The sequence below is a fragment of the Schistocerca nitens genome, chromosome 10 (assembly GCF_023898315.1).
Source record: "Schistocerca nitens isolate TAMUIC-IGC-003100 chromosome 10, iqSchNite1.1, whole genome shotgun sequence".
Taxonomy (NCBI): domain Eukaryota; kingdom Metazoa; phylum Arthropoda; class Insecta; order Orthoptera; family Acrididae; genus Schistocerca; species Schistocerca nitens.
The window spans coordinates 209,954,010-209,973,063 of NC_064623.1; the positions used below are offsets into that span (position 1 = coordinate 209,954,010).

A 19,054-nucleotide genomic window follows, 5' to 3' on the forward strand; every position below is an offset into this window, starting at 1 on the left:
CAGATTGCTGCCCACCCTGTCCGCCGAATCATGAGAGAGAGAGAGAGAGAGAGAGAGAGAGAGAGAACAACAGCAATCCTATCAATTTCTCTGGGGCACTCCTGACGATACCCTTGTCTCTGATAAACACTCGCCGTCGTGCACAACATACTGGGTTCTATTATTTAAGAAGTCTTCGAGCCACTTACATATCTGAGAACTTGTTCCATATGTTCGTTCCTTCGTTGACAGCCTGCAATGGGGCACAGTGTCACCTTACAAATTCTACGAGGGCAGTTCAATAAGTAATGCAACACATTTTTTTTCTCGGCCAATTTTGGTTGAAAAAACCGGAAATTTCTTGTGGAATATTTTCAAACATTCCCGCTTCGTCTCGTATAGTTCCATTGACTTCCGACAGGTGGCAGCGCTGTACGGAGCTGTTAAAATGGCGTCTGTAACGGATGTGCGTTGCAAACAACGGGCAGTGATCGAGTTTCTTTTGGCGGAAAACCAGGGCATCTCAGATATTCATAGGCGCTTGCAGAATGTCTACGGTGATCTGGCAGTGAACAAAAGCACGGTGAGTCGTTGGGCAAAGCGTGTGTCATCATCGCCGCAAGGTCAAACAAGACTGTCTGATCTCCCGCGTGCGGGCCGGCCGTGCACAGCTGTGACTCCTGCAATGGCGGAGCGTGCGAACACACTCGTTCGAGATGATCGACGGATCACCATCAAACAACTCAGTGCTCAACTTGACATCTCTGTTTGTAGTGCTGTCACAATTGTTCACCAGTTGGGATACTCAAAGGTTTGTTCCCGCTGGGTCCCTCGTTGTCTAACCGAACACCATAAAGAGCAAAGGAGAACCATCTGTGCGGAATTGCTTGCTCGTCATGTGGCTGAGGGGTGACAATTTCTTGTCAACGATTGTTACAGGCGATGAAACATGGGTTCATCACTTCGAACCTGAAACAAAACGGCAATCAATGGAGGGGCGCCACACCCACTCCCCTACCAAGAAAAAGTTTAAAGCCATACCCTCAGCTGGTAAAGTCATGGTTACAGTCTTCTGGGACGCTGAAGGGGTTATTCTGTTCGATGTCCTTCCCCATGGTCAAACGATTAACTCTGAAGTGTATTGTGCTACTCTTCAGAAATTGAAGAAACGACTTCAGCGTGTTCGTAGGCACAAAAATCTGAACGAACTTCTCCTTCTTCATGACAACGCAAGACCTCACACAAGTCTTCGCACCCGAGAGGAGCTCACAAGACTTCAGTGGACTGTTCTTCCTCATGCACCCTACAGCCCCGATCTCGCACCGTCGGATTTCCATATGTTTGGCCCAATGAAGGACGCAATCCGTGGGACGCACTACGCGGATGATGAAGAAGTTATTGATGCAGTACGACGTTGGCTCCGACATCGACCAATGGAATGGTACCGTGCAGGCATACAGGCCCTCATTTGAAGGTGGCGTAAGGCCGTAGCATTGAATGGAGATTACGTTGAAAAATAGTGTTGTGTAGCTAAAAGATTGGGGAATAACCTGGTGTATTTCAATGCTGAATAAAACAACCCCTGTTTCAAAAAAAAAAAATGTGCTGCATTACTTATTGAACTGCCCTCGTAATTCATTATATTTGAAGAAATTGACTTTCTTTAACTTTATGAATACAGTTGGTAGGATATGGAACGCAGGTGGTATCTGTATGTATTATTTGGCTGCAAAGGAATGGTCATGCTCATACTACTTTATATTCCGTGATATGAATATGTTGGCCTTACAAAAAAAAGGTACATTTCTACAGTTTTACCAGTGACTAGCGTGACTCCTACAGCGTAAAAACAAACACTCTCTCTTCAGGCCACAACTGGCCTATCGGGACCATCCGACCGCCGTGTCACCCTCAACTGAGGATGGGGATAGGAGGGGCGTGTGGTCAGCACACGGCTCTCCCAGGCGTTATGATGGTTTTCTTGGACCGGAGCCGCTACTATTCGGTCGAGTAGCTCCTCAGCTGGCATAACGAGGCTGAGTGCATCCCGAAACAAGGCAACAGCGCGTGGCGGAAATTAGAAATATTGAATCTGACTGTTGCCCTTCATCCATACATCGGCCTGCATCATGTGAGAAAAGCGCACGCTACATTGCTCACGAGCGATGCTTTTTAAAACGATGCTGATTCTTGGATGTAAGATTGTCAGTCTCAAGAAGTTTATTATATTCGAACTGAGTATATGTTAAAGGATTCTGCAGCAAATCGTCGAAATGGCACCCACAGTTTAACGCAGATTGCGGACCATGTGTCGTTCCTCGTACATCATCACATCATTGAGAGATAAAGGCCAGCAGACTGGAAAATTCCAGCCTCTGACCAGAATTCGATCGCGAGCCTCCAGGCTCGCACTTTGCCACTACACTGTCAAGCACAATTTTATTTTATTAAATATCGGCAATAGCACACACAATCCCAATAAATAAGACAAAAGTTTTAGGCTGTAGGCAACGGCCTTGCCGCAGTGGTTACACCGGTTACCGTGAGATCACCGAAGTTAAGCGCTGTCGGGCGTGGCCGGCACTTGGATGGGTGACCATCTGGCCCGCCACGCGCTGTTGCCGTGTTTCGGGGTGCACTCAGCCTCGTAATGCCAAATGAGGAGCTACTCGACCGAATTGTAGCGGCTCCGGTCAAAGAAAATCACCATAACGACTGGGAGAGCACTGTGCTGACCACACGCCCCTCCTATCCGCATCCTGAAGAGAGGGTTTTTTTTGTTTTTTTTTTTTTTTTTGCTGTAGGAGTTAGGCTAGTCACTGGTAAAACTGTACAACTATACCTTTTTTTTGTAAGGCCAACATATTCTTATCACGGAATATAAAGTAGTATGAGCATGACCATTCCTCTGTAGCCAAACAATACATGCAGACACCGGCCGCGTTCCATATGCTACCAATTGTATTCATAAAGTAACGAAAGTCAATTTCTTCAGATGTAATGAATTATAATTTATATGCTGATACTTAGTTCTTACCTGAACACTACCCAGATATGTAGCTCTCATGTGAACGCTATGAGGAAAAGAGAAAGATATGCTGCATTGTAGCAACGAATATTATTGAAATAATTCTTAGATTTCTCTTTAATTGTTCGATTATTTGAAGTGAGTCCTTCATTCAGTGCGCTGAAAAATAAATTTTGGGTGAACGGCGGCAAATTAACTTTTCCCTTATGACAAAACAGTGTGAATACCGCTGTATGACGTAAAGTAATTTCAAATGCAAAACTTTTTGCATTATAAAAACTATACCGGAAATTTATCAAATCGCAAATCGCTACCCTAAAAATTATCTGGAATTAGTGCGCATTTAAGTATACCTTTCAAATTAACAGTAGAATAATCATTATCAATGTCCACATTATTCCTTTTACTTTGTCTGACCAAGTCTTCATCTGCCAGTCCAATCCGTTAGTGTTTCGCTTCGAGTCATAGCCTAATACAAATATAGCTTCTATATAATGAAGTAAGTCGCAGCTATTCAAAACGAATACATTGAAAATCAGGAACTTACTTCAAATTTTGTACTAATGGTCCCATGTGAACAGAATTTCGTATACTCTTAGACAAAGGTAACCGATAAACCGTCGCCAGTAAGCAACATTACGTGCATTTGTGTTGCCCTCGAAGCCTTCGGTACAACATCGACCTTCCACTTGTGGCGTTGTAGCTGCAACATTTAAACATGAACGTTCCTAGATGGCGATTTTTCAATACACTGTTACTTTTGTGTGTAATCCCTACCAAGATAACTGATCGGTGCGCGAGGTAGAAGCTGGTAACAGTGTGAGAGAATGAGGAAAACTTTTCTCACCTCTCCCAACGGCTATGTACACAAAAATGGTTCAAATGGCTCTGAGCACTATGGGACTCAACTGCTGAGGTCATCAGTCCCCTAGAACTTAGAACTACTTAAACCTAACTAACCTAAGAACACCACACACATCCATGCCCGAGGCAGGATTCGAACCTGCGACCGTAGCGGTCGCGCGGTTCCAGACTGTAGCGCCTAGAACCGCTCGGCCACTCCGGCCGGCCGGCTATGTACACACATGGTTTTTTTTTTCACATCTATGGCAAAGTTCCTTTCGAATTGCATCAGTTTCACTTGTATTCTTGTATAGTTAATATTAAAAATCGATACTTCAAATTTCTATGACACATATTAACAATACGATTACATATTACGACACGCAATGTAACTAATTTCATAACGATAGGCTGGTCTAGCGACTAGAGCAGTAGACTCCTACTATAGTGGTCGTGGGTTCAGTCGCGGATAGGAGCGGTTATTTTTCCTCGTTCCACTCCTCCTTGGATGGCTCCAGATCCACTCTGCCTGCTGTCATAGGAAGGGCGGAAATGGTAAAGGTTCTAAGTGCCATTTTTCTTCACAAAACTCGTGTTGAGTGCTATCACGTTCGCGGTACTATGGTGCATGCCCCTGCACTTGACCCAGGTGCCAAACCACTGAGGGAGTGCCTCAAACATGCGTTAGTAGATGGTGAATGGTCTTTTTTTGTCAAGCAGTGCTTCCCTCCGGAGTTCCATAATTTATGAGAAGCGACTTTCGTTGACTACAGTTCTATTAGTTAAAACCTAACGCTGTATTTCTGTACTTTTTTAATCACAAATAAAACGTAGTGCGTCAGTATTAATGGCACTTGGAACATAAACTTTCCTCCTGATATTTTGTCAAGAGCTAATATTTTTGAGACTATGGAGCTGTACAGACTACAAGTTGACCGTTGCACAAAAGAAAACAGCAACCAGCAGAAGAAAACAGGAACCAATCGGTGTTAACAATGGAAAATTTTGGAAGTTTTTTTGTAAGTTCTATGGGACCAATCTGGTGAGGTCATCTGTCCTTGGCTTACACACTACTTAATCTAACTTAAACTAACTTACACTAAGGACAACACACACACACACACACACACACACACACACACACACACACACACACACACACACACACACCCATGTCCAAGGGAGGACTTGAACCTCCGACGGGGGGGGAGTCGCGCGAACCGTGGCAAGGCGCCTGAGACCGCACGGCTACCCCCCTGGCTGTTAACAATGCTATTTGTTCACACAAATAGCACCGACACCAGTTTTGAACAGACAGGTTTATCTTCATATGGCCGTTCACATTTACACTCCTGGAAATTGAAACAAGAACACCGTGAATTCATTGTCCCAGGAAGGGGAAACTTTATTGACACATTCCTGGGGTCAGATACATCACATGATCACACTGACAGAACCACAGGCACATAGACACCGGCAACAGAGCATGCACAATGTCGGCACTAGTACAGTGTATATCCACCTTTCGCAGCAATGCAGGCTGCTATTCTCCCATGGAGACGATCGTAGAGATGCTGGATGTAGTCCTGTGGAACGGCTTGCCATGCCATTTCCACCTGGCGCCTCAGTTGGACCAGCGTTCGTGCTGGACGTGCAGACCGCGTGAGACGACGCTTCATCCAGTCCCAAACATGCTCAATGGGGGACAGATCTGGAGATCTTGCTGGCCAGGGTAGTTGACTTACACCTTCTAGAGCACGTTGGGTGGCACGGGATACATGCGGACGTGCATTGTCCTGTTGGAACAGCAAGTTCCCTTGCCGGTCTAGGAACGGTAGAACGATGGGTTCGATGACGGTTTGGATGTACCGTGCACTATTCAGTGTCCCCTCGACGATCACCAGTGGTGTACGGCCAGTGTAGGAGATCGCTCCCCACACCATGATGCCGGGTGTTGGCCCTGTGTGCCTCGGTCGTATGCAGTCCTGATTGTGGCGCTCACCTGCACGGCGCCAAACACGCATACGACCATCATTGGCACCATGGCAGAAGCGACTCTCATCGCTGAAGACGACACGTCTCCATTCGTCCCTCCATTCACGCCTGTCGCGACACCACTGGAGGCGGGCTGCACGATGTTGGGGCGTGAGCGGAAGACGGCCTAACGGTGTGCGGGACCGTAGCGCAGCTTCATGGAGACGGTTGCGAATGGTCCTCGCCGATACCCCAGGAGCAACTGTGTCCCTAATTCGCTGGGAAGTGGCGGTGCGGTCCCCTACGGCACTGCGTAGGATCCTACGGTCTTGGCGTGCATCCGTGCGTCGCTGGGGTCCGGTCCCAGGTCGACGGGCACGTGCACCTTCCGCCGACCACTGGCGACAACATCGATGTACTGTGGAGACCTCACGCCCCACGTGTTGAGCAATTCGGCGGTACGTCCACCCGGCCTCCCGCATGCCCACTATACGCCCTCGCTCAAAGTCCGTCAACTGCACATACGGTTCACGTCCACACTGTCGTGGCATGCTACCAGTGTTAAAGACTGCGATGGAGCTCCGTATGCCACGGCAAACTGGCTGACACTGACGGCGGCGGTGCACAAATGCTGCGCAGCTAGCGCCATTCGACGGCCAACACCGCGGTTCCTGGTGTGTCCGCTGTGCCGTGCGTGTGATCATTGCTTGTACAGCCCTCTCGCAGTGTCCGGAGCAAGTATGGTGGGTCTGACACACCGGTGTCAATGTGTTCTTTTTTCCATTTCCAGGAGTGTATATTACATTGTTTGTTGTTTATATTAGTTATTGGGAGAAAAAAACAGTCAACAACTAACGTAAACAACAGCAAATCTAATATAAGCGTGAACTGAAGACGAACCTGTAGGGGGGGGGGGGGGGGGGGGACTGGTAACAGTGCCATTTGTGTGAATAAATTGCATTGTTAACACCGGCTGGTTGCTGTTTTCTTCTTTGCAAGGATCAAGCCGTTAAAACTTTCCTATTGAGACTTACCACCAGCCAGTTCTCCGGTATGGCACTTGGAACGTTCTTAATTAAGTATTTGTTTTCTAATTTCTGGCATAATTTTTTTGCAGTGATCTGGGGAGAAACTCAGTTCAGTGGTTTCAGAATCCCTTCTCGATTTTTTGTATACAAAACATTTATGTACCAGGGGTTGTAAAATGAAACGAAACAGGTGGAAAAAATACCTTCTGAAATTTTTGTGTACAAATCATTTATGTGCCAGTGGCCTTGTCGCAGTTGGTAACACTGATTCACGCCAGATCTCCGAAGTTACGCACTGTCGGGTTTGGCTAGAACTTGGATAGGTGACCGTCCGGTCTGCCGAGCGCTGTAGACAAATGGGGCGTACTCAGCCCTTGTGAGGCAAACTGAGGAGTTACGTGACTGCGAAGTAGCGGCTACGGTCACTAAAAGTGACAACGGCCGGAAGAGCGGTATGCTGACCACATGCCCCTCCATATCCGCATCCAGTGACGCCTTTGAGCTGAGCCGCGCGGGATTAGCTGAGCGGTCTTAGGCGCTGCAGTCATGGACTGAACGGCTGGTCCCGGCGGAGGTTCGAGTCCTCCCTCGGGCATGGGTGTGTGTGTTTGTCATTGGGATAATTTAGGTTAAGTAGTGTGTAAGCTTAGGGACTGATGACCTTAGCAGTTAAGTCCCATAAGATTTCGCACACATTTGAACATTTTTGACCTTTGAGCTGAGGTTGACACGGCGGTCGATCAGTACCGAGACCTGTTCGGACGGAGTTTTGTTGTAAATCGTTTATGTACCAGCGGCATTCAAATGAAAACTGGACAGCTGTAAAAAAGTAAGTAAACTGTTTATTATTTCAAAAGCAATCTTCGTAACTATTAATACACTTATCCCACTGTACGAGAAGACGGTCAATGCCTTCATGGAAACATGTTTGTGGTTGCCTACGGTACCATGACTCGGTCCAGACGTGCACCTATTCGTCCGAAGCAAATTGACGGCTACGAATGTCGCTCTTAGGGCTCCAAAAATACGTATATCGCTTGAAGAGGGATCAGGACTCTATGGACGATGTGTAAGGACTTCCCAGGGAAACTTCCGTAGCGTTCCCGGAGACACCTTGATGACGCGTGACCCCCCTCCCCTCCCCCCCCCCTCTCTCTCTCTCTATCTATCTCCCTCTCTCCCCCCATGCGATTTCCTCATTTTTTGAGCCCTGAAAAAAGAAGATATTTGTGACCGTCGATTGTCTTCGGATGAAGGTGGTGGTGGTGATGGTGGTGGTGGTGGTGGTGGTGGTGGTGGTGGTGATGATGATGTTTGGTTTGTGGGACACTCAACTGCGTGGTCATCAGCGCCTGTACAAGTTCCCAAGTTTTACACAGTCCAATTTTTAACTCAATCCAACTTAGCAACTTTCACGAATGATGATGATGATGATGATGATGATGATGATGATGAAATGACGAAATGATGAGGACAATACAAACACCCAGACCCAGGGCACAGAAAATCCCCAACCCGGCCGGGAATCGAACCTGGGACTCCGTGATCCAGAGGCAGCAACGCTAGCCACTAGATTCGGACGAATAGGTGCACGCCTCGCGACAATCGTGGTTCTATAGGCAAGCGCAGTCATTTTTGAATATCTTGTCTCATAGTGGTATAAATTTATTAACAGTTATGGCGGTTACTTATGAAATAATTTTCGTTTCTCTTTCACACAAACGAAAATACAGGTTCTTTCAAAAATAATATACGTAGTACAAAGTATCAAGTTAAAAGTACCGATCGCTGCGCCACTGCTCGGTTATTGGTGGAAATAATATGGTATACTCCGTTCATCATAAGAATAAACCTGATGTAATCATTACGCCATGTATTCTTCCGCGTTTGCTTGAATCTCATTCGATTTCTTTTTCACGTGGAGCGGAAGCCAATTTGTGTCCAGATCAGTCAAGTACAGTCACAAGGATACCTTTTATGCTGCGTTACACGCACATAGACTGAGCGATAACGTGAGGGACAACAGCTTTATCGGCGCATTAAACTTGAACACCACTGGCCAACCAGCAATTCAACTAACCTGCAATGTTGTGAGCAGTTCAGAGGTAAAGAGAGACGGGCAAGAGAACAATATAGCTTCGAATGTCATTCAGTTTTTAAAGAGAATGAAATAATACTCGGAAAAACTCCAGCACTACCGCGCGCTTTTATGTGACCAGATGGAAAGCGTAAAATGCACTCGTTCTCACCTGACACAGTATTCTAATTACAAACAAGAGTAATGAAAATTCCTATTTTAAACAGAGGGTGTCATAATTTTAAGTGCTTGGGAGTGACACTGTCGTCCAATGGTAGAAGTATGGATGATGTAAGCAATAAACAATCAAATAGGCCAGGGCAAGCGAACCATAAAACAACTAAATGGTATTCTCTGGAACAAAAACATAACGCGCATAACAAAACATACCACCTACCACACAATTATTGAAAGTATCAGAACATATGGTGCAGACTTGTGGCAACTAACTCAGAGGCAGAAAGATCGCCTGCTGGCTGTCGAGATGGATTTCTGGAGGCGGAGTTGTGGATACTCCAGACTTGACCATATTAGAAATGATAGGATCAGAGAGGTTATGAATGTCAAAAGCACAATCCTAGACTACATAGAAAGGAAGCGCCTACTCTGGTATGGTCACTTACAGCGATGCCAGACACAAGATGGACAAAACGGGTATGACAATGGACTCCACATCAAAGAATAAAGCGCGGTAGACTTGCGAGATGCTGGAAAGACGACGTCAACGAAGCAATGGCGGCGAGAGTATTTAATGAAGGCGACTGGAATGACCGTGAACGATGGAGATTGGGATGCGAGAGGCGGTGGCAGCCGTACAAACCTCGCTCATATATATATAACACACAGAGTAATTTTTCTGAGCTAGCTATGTGTGATGTAAAAGCATATTGCAGGGATTTCACCGTACTGTTGAATACTGAAGCAACTGATGGAATTACTTACAGTCAGTCGTCTGGTAATCTCTTAGCTCTTTTCTTATCCGAATCCGAGAAATACATTTCACTACTGGAACTGTCGTCTGCTACGTTCATTACGTGTCTGTCAACAACAGAATCCACGAAGCCATTGCAGATCTCACATTCTCTTCCCTTTTATGACGTGCCGTTCTACACTCCTGGAAATTGAAATAAGAACACCGTGAATTCATTGTCCCAGGAAGGGGAAACTTTATTGACACATTCCTGGGGTCAGATACATCACATGATCACACTGACAGAACCACAGGCACATAGACACAGGCAACAGAGCATGCACAATGTCGGCACTAGTACAGTGTATATCCACCTTTCGCAGCAATGCAGGCTGCTATTCTCCCATGGAGACGATCGTAGAGATGCTGGATGTAGTCCTGTGGAACGGCTTGCCATGCCATTTCCACCTGGCGCCTCAGTTGGACCGGCGTTCGTGCTGGACGTGCAGACCGCGTGAGACGACGCTTCATCCAGTCCCAAACATGCTCAATGGGGGACAGATCCGGAGATCTTGCTGGCCAGGGTAGTTGACTTACACCTTCTAGAGCACGTTGGGTGGCACGGGATACATGCGGACGTGCATTGTCCTGTTGGAACAGCAAGTTCCCTTGCCGGTCTAGGAATGGTAGAACGATGGGTTCGATGACGGTTTGGATGTACCGTGCACTATTCAGTGTCCCCTCGACGATCACCAGTGGTGTACGGCCAGTGTAGGAGATCGCTCCCCACACCATGATGCCGGGTGTTGGCCCTGTGTACCTCGGTCGTATGCAGTCCTGATTGTGGCGCTCACCTGCACGGTGCCAAACACGCATACGACCATCATTGGCACCAAGGCAGAAGCGACTCTCATCGCTGAAGACGACACGTCTCCATTCGTCCCTCCATTCACGCCTGTCGCGACACCACTGGAGGCGGGCTGCACGATGTTGGGGCGTGAGCGGAAGACGGCCTAACGGTGTGCGGGACCGTAGCCCAGCTTCATGGAGACGGTTGCGAATGGTCCTCGCCGATACCCCAGGAGCAACAGTGTCCCTAATTTGCTGGGAAGGGGCGGTGCGGTCCCCTACGGCACTGCGTAGGATCCTACGGTCTTGGCGTGCATCCGTGCGTCGCTGCGGTCCGGTCCCAGGTCGACGGGCACGTGCACCTTCCGCCGACCACTGGCGACAACATCGATGTACTGTGGAGACCTCACGCCCCACGTGTTGAGCAATTCGGCGGTACGTCCACCCGGCCTCCCGCATGCCCACTATACGCCCTCGCTCAAAGTCCGTCAACTGCACATACGGTTCACGTCCACGCTGTCGCGGCATGCTACCAGTGTTAAAGACTGCGATGGAGCTCCGTATGCCACGGCAAACTGGCTGACACTGACGGCGGCGGTGCACAAATGCTGCGCAGCTAGCGCCATTCGACGGCCAACACCGCGGTTCCTGGTGTGTCCGCTGTGCCGTGCGTGTGATCATTGCTTGTACAGCCCTCTCGCAGTGTCCGGAGCAAGTATGGTGGGTCTGACACACCGGTGTCAATGTGTTCTTTTTTCCATTTCCAGGAGTGTATATCCCGCCAACGTTCGGCTGTGACGTGTGAAAAGGCTGCGTGCGTTAGTTCCAGTACGTCTGGCAGCTCGACAGTCTTGGTATTTCTCGGTCCAAATCCCTTAACTTGGCTCCACATCAGTCATTGTAACGGTACAGTGGCAAATGTGAAAATGCTGCATTTGTATGGTGTGCCCGATGCTGTGAAAATGATTTTCATACTTCTATTATATTAAAATATATATTAAAATATTTGCATATCTTCGTGAATCACCATGTATACTGGACTCACGTGCGCTTTTTCCCAGTTTCTTGGTACTTGCGCGACGGATTCACGATAAATGCAAGCTTGGTAATGGACCAGCACCATAAAGTAGTCTTTGTAAAATCGAATTGGGATTCCGTCCGGACATGGTGATTTATTTGCTTTCAAATCTTTTAGTTGTTTCTCTACGCCAGGGGTGCTTATTACTATGCCGTCCATAAGGGAGTCTGTTCGATGGTCGAATGACGGTATGTTTGTACGATTCTCCTGTCTGAACGACATCTTCAATGCGAAATTCCGTTTTGCGGTGTGGTGACGGAAAGATAATCACTCCACTCAGTGTTTGCGTCCCAGGAAAACAGCGTTCCGTAATCCGTTTCCACGAGCGGATATTCATAGAAGACTTCCAGCACGATTTGAGGACAAAGATTTTTCTCAGTGCAGTGTTTACCAGCGGACTGAACAGATCAGAAATGATGGAACGGGCGTTAAGGATGAGGAAAGAGAGGGGTGAGCAGCTACAGCCGCAACTGACGCCTATGTTGAACAGTTCGCTGGCTAGGTTCGGAATAAGAATGGAGTGACTGTTGATAGTACGGCAAACTGTATGCGGGTTAGTTGTGGTTTTCCATACGAAATCATACAAAACAGTCTCAATTTTCACAATGTGCGCGCGAAATGGTTTACAAAACAACCCGATGAAGAACGAGCTGTAATTACATAATCACTGGAGACGGTCCATTTGAACATAACTTAAAAGTTTTCATGTTTGTAGGCTGAAGCAGCGAGTGGAAATTTGTACCAAGCCCGGGAATCGAACGCGGGTCTCCTGGTTACTAGGCAGGTGCGTTAGCCACTAAGCCACCTTCCCCCAGCGGTTCACCCAACTGGACGAATTACCCTGGCACGCCTCCCTCCTCGATCCAAATTCTCACTTCCACCACAGTCTACTTAAAGTTCCCCTTACATACGAACATAATTGCCGAGGCTCGCCGTATTCTGCAATAGTGCCTCAGCAACGAATGTTAATGAGGGATCCAGCCTGAAATCCAGGTGCAGCTACTTCTACAAATGAAGTGACACATTTTCAGAGCCTTTTACTGGTCTCATACAGATATGATTTTATGTGTATGTCATTTCATTAGTGTTATTTAAAAGGCCTTCGATTCATCTCCGATCAGCAGGTGAAGCAAGCGGAGCAGACTTGCATTGCTACGCTACCAGACACCTTTCTCTCTTTTCAGTGTTTATTGGAAAACGTGTGCAACGGCGGACCCAGTGAAAAATTATGTCGATAAAAATTGTGTGCTCTAAGTTGTAATAAACCATTATGATTGAAACGTTGGAATTATATAGCCAACCCATTGCAAAAAACTGTTTTGGTACAATTCACCTAGGATTCGACACCTGCTAAAAGTGTCATCAGAATGAAATTTTTACGTAATAAGGCTTAAACGTACTTCATTTCATTTTTGACTTGAACATAGCTGCTATAAATTCTGACAATTGCTTTGTCGCAATGTAATTTTGCGATTCCTCAAAATTTCATTCTGATGAAGATACCCTCAATAGGTGTCGAAACCCAAGTCAATTGTCCGACAACAGTTATTTGCAACTGACTGACTGTATAATTCCTATGTTTGAAAATTGTATACGGTTGCCAAGAAACAGCCATGTTTAAAACTGTATTTTTATTATTTCGTCCGGCCCCGGTAGCTGAGCTGGCCTCACAGTCTGTCGCTGGGATGTTTGCAGGTACGGTGCCGCCTACAGACGCCGGCCCTGAGGGGACTCCACCCACAGGCGAGGGGGCGGACCCGACGCCTCCGCCCTCAGCCCCAGCGTCGCCGCTCCACACGACGCCACCAGTCGTCGCGACGCCTCCCCCCACCAGACCGGCGTCGTCCCGGTAAGCAAGCAGCGCCCGCTCTCCGCCCGTCTATACGGCTAGTCATTAAGTCGGAGAAAGTTACAAATTTTGCCGTGTTTACTTGTCAACAGTACTGGCCATTAAAACTACCTTAATGACAGCATCCTGCAAACGTCAAACGTGGCATCCGCTGTAACTACGTGCTTGGACATTCGAATAATAAGCACTTCCTCGCAACTCCACAAAGCAGATATGGCTCACACCATGTACAGGGAGTGCACAAAAATGTGGAAACAATATGGTGTAGAAAAGCTGTTGGCGTAGAAAGCAGCTTCCAGTCGTCTCGGGATGGATAAATATACACTACTGGTCAGTAAAATTGCTACACCAAGAAGAAATGCAGATGATAAACGGGTATTCATTGGTGTAATATATTATACTAGAACTGACATGTGATTACATTTTCACGCAATTTGGGTCCATAGATCCTCAAAAATCTGTACCCAGAGCAACCATGGCTCCTCATACCATCACGCAGGGTGATACGCCTGTATGGTGATGACGAATACACGCTTCCAATGTGCGTTCACCGCGATGTCGCCAAACACGGATGCGACCATCATGTTGCTGTAAACAGAACCTGGATTCATCCGAAAAAAATGACATTTTGCCGTAATAACGTCCTTGATACGCCTAGGCATTGAGTCAAACAGAGCTTGGATGGTCTGTACAGGTACAGCTGCCCATGCAGCTTCAACACGATACCACAGTTCATCAAGAGTAGTGACTGGCGTATTGTGACGAGCCAGTTGCTCGGCCACCATTGACCGGACATTTTCAATTGGTGAGAGATCTGGAGAACACCATCGCAGGCGCTCCTGTCTGTGATGCAGCGTGAAGGGTAACCGCAGCCTTGGTCTCCGAGCTGATAGTCCATGCTGCAGATGGTTGTTGTCTTGCAAGCGTTCAAATGGTTCAAATGGCTCTGAGCACTATGGGACTTAACTGCTGCGGTCATCAGTCCCCTAGAACTTAGAACTAGTTAAACCTAAGTAACCTAAGGACATCAAAGACATCCATGCCCGAGGCAGGATTCGAACCGGCGACCGTAGCGGTCGCGCGGTTCCAGACTGTAGCGCCTAGAACCGCTCGGCCACACCGGCCGGCTCTTGCAAGCGTCCCCATCTGTTGACTCAGGGATCGAGACGTGGCTGCACGATCCGTTACAGCCATGCGGATAAGATGCCTGTCATCTCGACTGCTAGTGATACGATGCCGTTGGGATCCAGCACGGTGTTCCGTATTACCCTCCTGAACCCACCGATTCCATATTCTGCTAACAGTCATTGGATCTCGACCAACGTGAGCAGCAATATCGCGATACGATAAACCGCAATCGCGATAGGCTACAATCCGACCTTTATCAAAGTCGGAAACGTGATGATGGTAAGCATTTCTCCTCCTTACACGAGGCATCACAACAACGTTTCACTAGGCAACGCCGCTCAACTGCTGTTTGTGTATGAGAAATCGGTTGGAAACGTTCCTCATGTCAGCACGTTGGGTGTCGCCACCGGCGCCAACCTTGTGTTAATGCTCTGAATAGCTAATCATTTTCATATCACAGCATTTTCTTCTTGTCGGTTAAATGTCGCGTCTGTAGCACGTCATCTTCGTGGTAGCAAATTTAATGGCCAGTTGTGTAGGTCCTGACGAAAGCAAAGTAATCAGAAGTAGCAGAAATGAGAACAGCGAGAAACTTAACATGAGGTTTGGTGAACACGAAGTTCATGTGCATATATACTCCGCTAGCCACCAAGTGGTGTGTGGCGGAGGGCACAATTCACGCCAAAGTCATATTTCCCCCCCCCCCCCTCTTCCACTCGCGGATCGCGCGAGGGAAATACGACTGTCTGAACGCCTCAGTACGAGCTGTAATTTCCCTTATCTTTGAATGGTGATCATTGCGCGTTTTGAAAGTTGGTGGTAATAATATATGCTCTACATCTTCGACGAAGAAAGGGTTTCGGAATTTAATGAGCACCCCCTTTCGTTTAGCGCGTCCTCTATCTTTTTGAGAGCGCTCCTAGAATAACTTCACACGAGATGACGTTGAGAAATTCTGCTGCCTAGGCAGCGAAATAACCTATGACGGACGGAGCGAAGAGGATATTAAAAGCAGACTAGCACAAGCAAAAAGGCATTCCCGATCAAGAGAAATCTGCTCGTATCGAACACAGGTCTCACTTCGAGGAAGAAATTTCTGAGAACACACGTTTGGAACACAGCACTGCTTGGTAGTGAAACATGCACTGTGGGAAAAGTCGGAAGAGGGAAGAATGGGAGGATTTCAGATAAGGTGCACATAAGGTAAGAAATGAGGAATTTCTCTTTAGAAATGGTTCAAATGGCTCTGAGCACTGTGGGACTTAACATCTGAGGTGATCAGTCCCCTAGACTTAGATCTACTTAAACCTAACTAACCTAAGGACACCACACACATCCATGCCCGAAGCAGGATTCGAACCTGCAACCGTGGCAGCAGCGCGGTTCCGAACTGAAGCGCCTAGAACCGCTCGGTCACAGCGGCCGTCGTTCTCTTTAGAATCTGTGAGGAAAGGAAGGGGGGACACATTGACTAGAAGAAGCGACAGAATCATAGAATATCTGTTAAGACATCACGGAATAACTTCCACAGTAATAGGGAGCTGTAAGGGAAAAAACAGTAGAGGAAGACAGATTGCAATTCAACCAGCAAATAACTGAGGATGTAGATTGGCACATGAGACGAATTCATCTCTGGCTGCATCAAGCCAAAGACTCATGAGACTCAAAAATCCGCTCTCGAGGGAGTCTTATGCCATGCTACAACATAGTGGCAAGCGAAGGTAACAATGATGGAAATGGATAGCGATCACACACCGTTCTCTTAATGTAGACCAGAAAGGCTCAGTAAACTGAGATCTGGTAACTATGGAGGCGAAGGAAAATGCGATCATTCATCCTCGTCCTCACAAAGGCACGCCTGGAGGATGTGAGCAGCGTGAACAAGGGCCCTGTCGTCTTAGCATCACCACGCCAAGGGGCCCGAGTTCGATTCCCGGCTGGGGCAGGAGATTTTATCCGCTCAGAGAATGGTGTTGTCTTCATCATCATTTCATCCCCATCTCCGACGCGCCAGTCGTCCAATGTGGCGTCGAATGCAGTAAGTACCTGCCCTCGGCGGCACAATTTCCTCCAATAGAGGACTCCCGGCCCACAATGCCGTACGCTCATTTCCACAGCATCACCATTGGGGAACAAACATTGTACCATAGGATGGATCTGATCAGCCAAAACAGTCACGTAATCCTTGGTAGTAATCTGATCTTGGAGAGGAGTACCCGTGGGGCCTCTGGAATATCACGAAACGTCTGTCCAAACCATCACTGAACCATCGCCATGTTTCACTCTTCGGATGCAATCTTGGCCAAAATCTGCAAACAGTGTGCGAGAAGACTAAAATGACTCTCTTCCATTGCTCCTAATTCCAGCTTCTATGGCTTCGGCACCGTGTTTTCCTGTTCCAGACATTCGCGTCAGTGGTGTGTGCTGTTGGAATTCCAGCTGGCCCTGAAATCCCCTGCTTATGCAGCCCCCATCGTGTTACTTTGGCGCTGGCAGGGTTTGCGAGTGCCACATTTAGTTCTGTATTGGCTCATGCAGGTGTCGTATTCTTATTTTTCGTCACGATCTTTTTAGTGACAAACTGTCACTATCGCTCAAGACATGATTTCGAACGCGTTGTGACGTAACTGGTAATGTTTTTCTGCTTGCTCCTGTATGCGGTATAAGTCTTCCATACAGTGCCTCTTGGAACTTCAGCTACGGTGGTTCCAGAAGCATCCACCATATCAGCACGAACAGTTTGGCCACTTTGGAATTCACTTAGCTCCGACATACAGTATGTGATCAAAAGTATCCGGACACGTGGCTGAAAATGACTTACGTGCTTTCTTTGGAACTGGAATTATTATATTCTTCTTCTCACGTATCTTGCACACTAGATGGAAGAATTTTGTCATGACCGGCTCTCCGAAGGTTATCAGTAATTCTGAGGGAATGTCGTCTACTCCCGGGGCGGTGTTTCTTCCACCTCATATTCCTTTACGTTCTCTTCCATTTCTATAATATTTCCTTCAAGTACATCTGGCTTCTATAGACCATCTACACTATGTGATCAAAACTATTCGGTCACAAGTTCGTGGCGCCGTCCGTCGGTAATGCTGTAATTCAATATGGTGTTGGTCCACCCATAGCCTTGATGACAGCTTCCACTCCCGCAGACGTACGTTCAGTCAGGTGCTGGAAGGTTTCTTGGCGAATCGCAGCCCTTTCTTCACAGAGTGCTGCTATGAGAAGAGGTATCGATGTCGGTCGGTGAGGCCTGGCACGAAGTCGGCGTTCCAAAACATCCCAAAGGTGTTCTATAGTATTCACGTCAGGACTCTGTGCAGGCCAGTCGATTACAGGGATGTTACGGTGGTGTAACCACTCCGCCATAGGCCATGCATTACGCACAGGTGCTCGATCGTGTTGAAAGATGCAATCGCCATCCCCGAATTGCTCTTCAACAGTGGGAAGCAAGAAGGTGCTTAAAACATCAATGTAGGCCTCTGCTGTGATAGTGCCACACCAAACAACAAGGGGTGCAAGCCTCTTCCATGAAGAACACGACCACACCATAACACCACCGTCTCCGAATTTTAATGTTGGCACTACACACGCTGGCAGATAACGTTCACTGGGCATTCGCCATACCCACACCCTGCCGTCGGATCGCCGCATTGTGTACCGTGATTCGTCACTCCACACAACGTTTTTCCACTGTTCAGTCGTCCACTGTTTACGCTCCTTACACCAAGTGAGGCGTCGTTTGGCATTTACCGGCCTGACGAGTGGCTTATGAGCAGCCGCCCTACAATGCAGTCCAAGTTTTCTCACCTCCCGCCTTACTGTCATAATACTTGCACTGGATCCTGATGCAGTTTGGAATTCTTGTATGATGGTCTGGATACATGCCAGCCTATTACACATTACGACCCTCTTCAGCTGTCGGCGGTCTTTGTCAGTGGAGTTCAGCCTGTATGCTTTTGTGCTGTACTTGCCCCTTCACGTTTCCACTTCACTATCACATCGGAAGCAGTGGACCTAGGGGTGTTGAGGAGTGTGGAAATCTCGCGTACAGATGTATGACACACGTGACACCCAATCACCTGACCACGTTCGATGTCCATGAGTTCCGCGGAGCGCCCCATTCTGCTCTATGTCTAATGACTACTGGGGTCGCTGATATGGATTACTTGGCAGTAGATGGCAGAACAATGCACCTAATATGAAAAACGTATGTGTTTGGGAGTGTCGGGATAGTTTTGATCACATAGTGTTATGCACACACAACTACACAAAAGCCGGCCGGAGTGGCCGAGCGGCTCTATG

At 47.6% G+C, this 19,054-nt stretch overlaps 1 protein-coding gene across 2 annotated transcripts in view; it reads left to right on the plus strand.

Moving 5' to 3' along the window:
- LOC126210321 (uncharacterized) overlaps positions 1-19,054 on the plus strand; it is a 423,726-nt gene that overhangs the window by 327,886 nt on the left and 76,786 nt on the right. For both annotated transcript variants that reach the window (XM_049939519.1, XM_049939520.1), the window contains one exon: positions 13,462-13,615. In XM_049939519.1, coding sequence (XP_049795476.1) covers positions 13,462-13,615 — 154 coding nt within the window. The remainder of the gene's footprint in view (positions 1-13,461; positions 13,616-19,054) is intronic.